The sequence below is a fragment of the Cupressus sempervirens genome, chromosome 6, assembly GCF_028749045.1.
Source record: "Cupressus sempervirens isolate cs-2001-9-10 chromosome 6, ASM2874904v1, whole genome shotgun sequence".
NCBI lineage: Eukaryota > Viridiplantae > Streptophyta > Pinopsida > Cupressales > Cupressaceae > Cupressus > Cupressus sempervirens.
This window is the reverse complement of record NC_143123.1, coordinates 520,790,398-520,799,677: the sequence shown is the minus strand read 5'-3', so window position 1 is coordinate 520,799,677 and position 9,280 is coordinate 520,790,398. Positions and strand designations below refer to the sequence as shown.

The following is a 9,280-nucleotide window of genomic DNA, read 5'->3' as shown; positions in this document are numbered from 1 at the left end:
TAATCTATATTTTTTAATATGAATATGTTTGTACAATATAGTTTAAATTACTTTTATGGAGACTAATTTAATTATAAATAAAGATATGCTAGGTTATCTATATTGAAATCTACAAGTTGAGAAGTAATTATTTGACCATAATCAAGCTTATTTATCTAAATATAGTGTGAAATAGGATTAGTGGATTCATAATACATCTTGTTGGAGAGTACCATAATATTGTTTCTTGTTAATATTTAATATTTTTTGAATGTGAATAAACTAATCGAAATAAATTTGAAGTCATTGATATGTTACCAACAAGAAGTTACTTATAAATAGATGCATGTTGGGTGATCAATGTACTAGTTCTAAGATCACATCCATTATTACTATTCATTATTTGACCATTAAAAACTATTTTATATTTGAATAGACTACCCAAAATATAGCTAGATAGAATAGTAAGTCTTTTTTTATAATGTATTGAATGAATTATTTATAAAAACAAAAAGTACTCAAGATTATTCTATTCATATGGATGTACAAAAAAATCTATAAATAAAAATTGGAAACATATAGATTGACAATAATTGATAGGACGATGGCATGAAATATAAAAAGCTAGATCTACTAAGAGTCAAACTCTAGAAATACATTTGGACCAAATTTTATTTAGTGAATTTGATGGATGGGATCCCCTTACAAGTGTCACATCTATATTGGCTGCTCAACTAAATACCTTAGTAATAAAGGATTGGACATCCTTCTACATTGACTCCATGACTAGACCGAATAATGTATTTTCCTAAGAATAACATACAAACTTCATTTTATTTGTCAACCCAGGAGCATAATCTTGAGAGGGTGGCTGCAAAGTATATGCTCTAATTCCTCTTTAAGTCATTACAACTACAATAGAAAAGGAACGTTGCAGGAAATTAAGCTAAGAACTAAAACAACATTTGCCTTAAAGCTTAGAGTAATGTTGTAAATAGTAAATCTACTTAAACACCTATGTTGTAGGAATAGTTCAATGATTCTAGTATCAATGGCTGCAAGAACAATAGAAGTCTACTTTGCAAGGAAATAAACTAAGAAATTAAATCTATTCTAACAAAGCAGTTCACTCACCAAGTGGCCCCCTTGGATGAGTGAACAGAAAACAATCAAGTTTGAAGGTGGAAACTTGAACTTTGTATTCTATTCATTCATAATAAGAAATCACATTTGAAAACAAGATTCTACTTTGCTAAAACAATCTACTCTATTTCCTTTTGGTTAAACTAGGAAAAGATCAAAATCTAAAAACTCTCCTTTCAAGGTTACAATGGAAATTATTTAAAGGAAAGCTCAACAACTTCCTACTCCTACGATTACTCCATCAATGAGGATCAATTATAGATCATAAAGTCTACAACAAAAACACTTATAACTATGTTTTAACTCTCCCAAAAATATAGTAGGTTAAGGAGGCTATCTTTGTGCACCGCCATAATAGAATATGTGCCATGACCTGCTTATGTGATGATTCATCAATCATCTGGTCGGCTTTGAATTTAGTACTAAAATGCTATCTTTAATATGTGTAGCAACACCTGTAGAGCATTAAATGCAACAACTTCTACATACATGCATTCATTTCATCATCAATGTTAGAAAAGGTATAATGTTTAGATTATCACTCTTGTAAATCTTGCGACTACAAGAAAGGGACCTACCCAAACATAACATAGATGAGGAAATATTTATCAGCATGTAATATCCTTCATTAAACCATAAAAACCATAGATTTAAGCAAATACAACATAACTGATCAATCTATACTTCAATCTTCATATCTTAACATATAAATAGTATATTCATAAAACATCAATTCTTTTGCTTAAACCATAGAGTCATAAACTATTTCTTGCAAGATAATTGTTAAAAACAAGATAAAAAGTTCTCAAAATAATGGCCTTTTAGAGGCTCATCATATATAAAGATTAAAATAAAAATATATACTCCCAATGACATTTTTTATGATTGAAAATATGTAATTTGATAGATTTATGGTAGTTAAATCCATGAAAAGAAAGAGCAATTTTCTATTATTACTTCCAATTTAATTATTGATTTGGTGTGGATGCAACTAGTAGTAGGCCTTATGGGAGTGGAGTTAGGGCAAGCTATAGTGGCATGTCACGTCACGATTATCCTTAAACATCACACACTAATGAAAAAGTAAGCTTGGAACAAGTAAGTCAACTTTAACCACCTAACATTTTAGCTTAGAAATCAAGCATTAGTGTGTTATGTTTAAGCCATTAGATACGTTATTGATTGTATGAAAAAGTAGAAGAGAAGGAGAGGAATTGTGATGAAGGAATCAATGTTCCTCCACAACTTGGTGTTGATGAAAGTGTGAGTGGTAACATTTTATCAATATGTGTGGATTCTTTGTCCTACATTAGAACTCATACCTAGGCATTAAGGATTCTATATGGCATAGGAAATGAGTCTATAGAAGGTGGGTTTTATCCTTAGGGGGCAATGGGGTTATTGCTTGTAGCTTTCTCTAGTATTCTAATAGTACTTCACCAAAAGTGGGCATATAAAATAATTCCTATCAAACATTTATCTATGAATAATTGATTCAACTCTCATATAACAATGGTTAGTAGTTGGCCAAAATAAGCATTTCCAATTGTGTATTATTTGAGATAACTCCTCATTGTACAATAAGTTATGGGATTTATTTGTTCATGTATAATTTGTGAACTAGAAGGTACCAATATGTTTCAAACACTAGTTAAAAGAAACTTTAAAATTAATTAGTTGAATTTTCATTTAAAATGATATAACTGAATGTCATTACTTTATATTTTAATATTATATTTTTTTAGTAAAAGGCATTTGATTTGGATTGGTCTCATGGAAAAACATTTCCTTGATGGTCACAACAAAACATTACTGTTTAACCAAATATATTATGAGAAGAATTTCAAAATAATCATGGCATTGAACTAATCAAGAATGAGACACAATATACTTTTAGAATAATAAAAGAATTTTTAATTTATGAATAGATGTTAGTATTGTAATTTACAATAAAAATAATAGTATGCATATTCACAAGAAAAAAAAAACTTTGATGGATATTAAATCACATCTTAATAATTCAAGTATAGTTGTGGCTTTGGTCAAAAATAAAAACACAAACAACCACTAAGTTGCAAGAGTCCACTCATTCAACTTACTCCATACATCAACAGGGTTTGGAGGGTCTCATCCCTTATCATTTTTTTCTTTGTCTTGACTATCATGGGATGGAGAAATAATCAAGGCTATCTGATGAAACTTGTTGCAATTAAACACTTGAAGCAATACCAAAAGGCCACCAAAGTGCTCCAACAACACCATCTTGTAGTCATGATCTATTTGATTGATTATAGAAGGATAATCCTGAGGCAAGGCAACTTGTTTTCCATGGATAGGGAGGATTTTGCCTCTTCGACACCTACAAAGTTGCTAGTGACCTTAAAAGGAGGAAGGATACAAAGGAAATTTGGCCATGGTTCAAGGGAGTGTTCCCCAATGGTCAAATAATTGATTAAGAGGGCCCCCATAACTAGAAATGAACAAATCAATTATAAGAAACAAGGCAAAACATTGAGCAAGGTCGAGGTTCAATCATAATGACAAATTCTGGGGCAATTATTGATTTCTTTAAAATAGGATAACTAATCTATACGTCCCTCATTTGTGCTTTTTCTATTATTTATTTAAGATGCATTTTGCTTCATTTAGAAAGACAAAGTAACATTCAAGTTTTATTTCAACATACTTTTAATACTTTTATATTTTTATTTAGTAATATGTGATTCATAATGATCGAAATTAAATATAGAACATGGTAGGATTTATTATAATAAAAAATCATTTATTGTATAATATTTATAATTATATTTAATATTATTATATAGTATATAAATAACATTTCAATTAAATTAGGTTTGTAATTGAAATAAATATTTTTAATCATTACAATTATAATAATTGTTACAATTAAACTTGGTTATATGTAATAGTGTTATTATTTGAATTAAAATTATTAATAAAACTCTATCTAATACTAATAAAAATATTAATGAAATGAGAATTACTATTATAAAATTAATTGTTATACTACGAAAATAAATTAAATAAATTATTAAAAATTATTAGTATATGTCTAACAAGGCAAGTACTAGTCACTAAATGACACTTGTTTCATTGGTTTCCATTTGAAGCCTATCTAATCTGAATTATTTTAGACATTAGAACTTTTAGGGAAGCAATTGCAATTTGGTCCTTCTATATTAAAGTATCTTAGAAAAACTAATATTCTTACTTATATGTTTGTTAGGAAATAGCCTATAGTACAATGGTAACTTGTGAGTCTCTCACATAGGAGGTCTTATAGAGTCTACTCGAACTTAACATATAATAATAATTAATTATAATTAATCTAAGTTTAAGAATTAGAAATAATAATTTAAAAACTTACTTATAACAAAATAAAAAATAAAAAAATAGAAATTTATTTTCACAAATTTTTTTAATAAAAAAGTTCTCCTTGAATTGAAAGATATTCCTTAATATTAGACTTAAGAAAGTTATTTCCATAAGCAACAGCTCATAGAAATTGAATTATCAAGATAATCTAGTATTTTTATTCTCCTACTTATCACCTATTTCCATTTCTATCATTCACCAAAGGAGACCAGTGATTACATAATTGTTGAGTCTTGCCCTAATTCTCCTTATTGTACGTATTGCTTTTAGTTGGCTGCCAGAATATTTCTTTCTTTTGTTCAATTAATCCAAATATTCCTTTGTACTGTTCTAGCCATGTCTCCACATTTTTGCTCCTTTGCTCTTTCACTAATTCACTCCTCCCTCAAATTTTATATTCTTGAATATTACATTCAAGAATATACAAAAGGAAATGCCATATTCATACGTAACGTATGCTAATTTGATTATGTAAACAAATATTAGTAACGTGAATATTATGGCCACCTACGACTGTTAGCTGCACATGTTGTTTTTCAAATTACAGGAAACAACCATGTCTAACATGATTAGCTGAGAAATCACTCTTATGTTGTTTTTCAATTTACAGAAACAACCGTGTCTGACATGATTAGCTGAGCAATTACTCTTCTTTTGGAGAAAATTCTGCATAAATCGATTGTCCGACGTCTCAGGTATCATAAAAGGTTCAAATTTTGATATAATAGGAGGTCTCGTGTTCTTCAAGGAGAAAGGTTATAGGAGGTTTAGTGTTCTAATAAAGAGGTATTTTCAGTTTTGAGTTGGAATATAATAAGATCTTCTTTGATCTTCATGAATTTTGTATATAGAGTTTTAAGTTCAAAGCTGATATGGTAGGAGGTCAAGTGTTCTTCAAGTGAGAGTAGGTCTTCTTAGATTCAAGTTGTCATTTTACAATGATCTTTGATCTTCACAAAATTCTATTTAAGATATAAGGTTCGGGTCTAATAATATTCAGAAAGTCCAATTTCAAATCTAATATGATCCAGGAGTCCAGTGTTCTTCAAGTGAGAAGCTTTTTAAGATTTAAGTTGTGATATTATAAACAGATCTTTGATCTTCATAAGATTTTACATTATATCTCAGATTGTGTCGAGTAGTATAATAAATAGAAAGTTCCAAGTTCAAATCTAACATGATAAGAAGTCTAGTATTCTTAGATTCAAAGTTGTGATTTAAATAGATCTTTGATAGTCACCAAATTCTACATAAGCCTTAGATTGAGTCACAGTACAATAAATGGGAAGTCCCAAGTTTAAATCTGATATAATAACAGGTCTAGTGTTCTTCAATCAAGGAGCTCTGTAATTAGATCTTTACAAGATTTTACAAGAGATCTCGTGTTCGAATCCTACTAGGATGAATAGAAAGTCTCGAGTTCCAATCCCCACAAAGAATTATATCACCAAGATGGGTAAACAGGCAACAGCGATGCTGATGATGATTATCATGTTTGGATCTTTACCCAGAAAGAATGGCTGCCCTGTTGCCAATTTTAGCAGGGGAACATACCATCCAGGGCCAATGAACGAATTGGACGCCCAAATATTCAATTTTGCTTTGAATTTGGAGTACCTGGAGTGCGAATTTTTCCTTGGAGGTGCATTTGGGAAGGGGCTGGATAAATTTGCTCCAAATCTGACTGGAGGAGGGCCTCCACCACTTGGCCTTCAAATGGCCAATCTCGACCCTCAAACGAGAGATATTGTTCAGCAATTTGGCTTCCAAGAAATCGGCCATGTTAGGTTGTAAGATTTCTAACTTGCTGCTTTTCAAGTCTCAGAATTTATGCTTTTCCATGCTCAGTTTGATATTAGGGCTCAAATTTTATGCTTTTCCCTGATGAATTTGGTGTATGAGTTTTTTTGGCAGGATAATTAGGGAGAGTGTAGAGAAAGCCATTGCTCGACCTCTGCTGGATTTGAGAGCAGAAACATGGGCAAAGTTGTTCAATGAAGCTGTGGGATTCAAACTCAGTCCTCCATTTGATCCCTATGCTAATTCTATGAATTATGTGCTTGCTATGTATGTTGTTCCATACATGGGTCTCACAGCTTATGTTGGCGCCAATCCTAACATTACCTCTCAGGCGGGAAAGCGAGTAAAGCTCTGAAACTTTTCCTTGTTATTTTCAAGTGTTTCATGAATTCATGCTGATTGCATTAGTGACTGAGTTATGATGAAGAGAAAACAATGGTGGGTTGCAAGTTAAATGAAGTTTTTAAATCACTGAACTCTCAGTGTTCTTGTTCTGGTCATGTAGACTTCGTTCTTGTCAATGTTTTTCAACATTAGGTGCAACTCTTCTCACCTATCTTCTTATAATATCTGTAACACTATTTTATATATAATAGTAATACAATGGTTTGTTTATCCAAAATATTATTTATTTATTTATCAATCAATCTAAATAAAGTAAAAGATAAAAACTAATAATATTAGCTTGATTAAAAGTAATTTTATGTTTAAATGTAGAAAAAAGTATTAGTATTTAATCTTAGAGAGATTAGATTTGCAGCTATACCAAATTTTTCTTTGTTAATCAACTTCTGAATCAGCATTTTCACCTTAAGGTTAATAGTTAGTCCACAAGATCAACTTCTGGAACTGCAGCTACTAGTCCAGCACTCCTCTTTCAATATAGTTTGGGAGAATTCATTCTTGGTAGAGGCTGCCATACCAATAGATTAGTTGTTCTAACAAAATCTGTAGATTTTAATGAACCTCCAAGTCAACATCTTCACCTAAACTCAGAGTGGTAGTTAGTCTACAAGATCAATGCAAAAGTTGGTCCAATTCCACTCTCCAACATAGTTTAGAAGAGTAAACCTGGATTGAAGTTCCGATATCACATAGATTTATGATTATATCAAATCCCTTCTCCAACATAACATAAGAGAGTTCAATCTGGATCAAGAGATATTAGATCAAAACCTCCAAATCTTAATGAACTTCCAAATCAAAATCTTCATGACCTGAACCAGAGATCCAAAAACACAGTGATCAGTCCAACAAAAACCAGCAAGTCCCACTTTCAAATCCCTTTTTATTTGACTGTCAAAATTTCAAATATATCTCTGTCCTCACCATGGCTACACAAGCTGTTACTCTCTCACCCATAATATCCAGTAAACCAAGTCTTCAAATCGGTTGATATTGAAGGAGATCCATTCATTTTCCATGCTTTTCACATCTTTCTGTCTCCTCAACAGATTGGTTTTTCTCCCTCACCAAGTAAAATGAAAAGTCCACAACAAAATGAACTTACACAATTATGCTTACAACCCTACAAACTCAATTACAAAACTCCCAACTAATATAGAATGGTCAATTGCAGCTGTTGGCAGGTCTTCTTGGAGTGGAAGCAGGGCAGGATGCAGTCATTCGTTACTGGTTATATGAGAGAGCACAAGAGAAGGTGTATCCCTATGATTTCACCGTTGCAGACTTCACAGCCCTCATTTCCAACCTTAGAAATTGTTTGGGAAAGACGGGAAATGTGGATGAAGGAATCATAGTTCCCCCGCAACTTGGTGCGGAAGGGAGAGTGAGTGGCAACATTCTGTCTGCAGATGTCAATTCTCTGTCATATAGCAGAACTCCAAGGGAGACATTGAGGGTTGTCTACAGTACAGGAAATGAATCCAACTCTGGTGGGTTTTATCCACTCGGAGCCAATGGGCTTATTGCACGTAGTTATTTGGGTTATTGACTCATCAGTTTTCTGCAATGTCTGTTTGGTTGCTGAAATAGGAATAGGAAATTAAGAATATATTTTTTATTTTCGATTTCGTGTGTCAATGGGAATAGGGAATAGGAATACATATTCTTATTCCACTCCTTATGTCTATTCCAAAAAAAAAAGCTGAAAAATAGCTGTTATTGGAATAGCCATTCTTATTCCCAATATGCATTCCTATTCTCAATTCCCATGCCTCCAATCAAATGGGTCCTAATAATCTACTATCATAATGTTGTTATAGAGTTCTCATTTTGTAATATATTATCAAAATGCTAGAGAGTTCAAGAAGTAAATCTACCAAAGAGACCTTAAAGAATTGTGTCCAGTGCTGAATTTTAGAGGAAAGACTTTTTTAATAGCTTAAGTAAATTTGGTTGTAAACATTTATTGTTTTAAATTCCATTGTGCAAGTCGCAATCTATTATCAGAAAGTTAGAGAGGTGACACCCTCTAAGCTATTATCAAAATATTAGAGAGCTCAAGGACTACCAAAAAGACCTTGAATTTTGTAATACTGATTTTTTCGGCATTGTACTTAGCTATCTTCACCATTGTGAATGTACCTTATTACTATGCATGAAATGAGATAACCAAATCAAAGTCTTTCACAATTAAACATCTATTCCAAGGAAAGAAAGAAAGAGGACAAATGGATGGAGAAAACTTTACATAAACATTTTATTGCTGAGAATTTTTTTATGTTCATTGTATAATAATTTATGTAGTATTTAGAATAAAAATAATAGAATATCTTTTAATATTTTGATTTTCTTTGAAACATTTAGCATATGACTTGTATTTTTATATGACAAATTTAGATTTGATATAATTTTTTCATAGGTTTAATTATGAATTATATATTATTATAATTTTAATTTAATAAAATGAATTATGTATTGTTCTAATTTTAATCTAACAAAATGAATTATAGGTGTTGCTAATAAAAAGATAATTTAAATTTAAAATATATTAAGTCAT

General features: G+C 31.0%; 1 protein-coding gene across 2 annotated transcripts; it reads left to right on the top strand.

Moving 5' to 3' along the window:
- The first annotated feature begins 5,012 nt into the window (after window positions 1-5,012).
- Window positions 5,013-8,816, top strand: LOC149553312 (ferritin-like catalase Nec2). Of its 2 annotated transcripts, none has more exons than XM_089788774.1 (3): window positions 5,013-6,308; window positions 6,433-6,661; window positions 7,898-8,816. In XM_089788774.1, exons 1-3 carry the CDS (start codon window positions 5,920-5,922, stop codon window positions 8,270-8,272), a joined length of 993 nt encoding a protein of 330 aa, XP_089644900.1. In that variant the 5' UTR covers window positions 5,013-5,919; the 3' UTR covers window positions 8,273-8,816. The 2 variants fall into 2 exon arrangements, with proteins under 2 accessions (XP_089644900.1, XP_089644901.1); XM_089788775.1 differs by having other exon boundaries at window positions 5,018-6,305.
- Window positions 8,817-9,280: the final 464 nt, after the last annotated feature.

What these genes read in the sequence shown, in the direction of transcription:
- LOC149553312 (XM_089788774.1), top strand. Translation starts at nt 5,920, where the DNA reads ATGAATAGAAAGTCTCGAGTTCCAATCCCCACAAAGAATTATATCACC. An exon ending in GAAATCGGCCATGTTAGGTT is followed by an intron (nt 6,309 to 6,432) that starts GTAAGATTTCTA and finishes TTTTTTTGGCAG; the next exon opens with GATAATTAGGGAGAGTGTAG. An exon ending in CCTCTCAGGCGGGAAAGCGA is followed by an intron (nt 6,662 to 7,897) that starts GTAAAGCTCTGA and finishes GGTCAATTGCAG; the next exon opens with CTGTTGGCAGGTCTTCTTGG.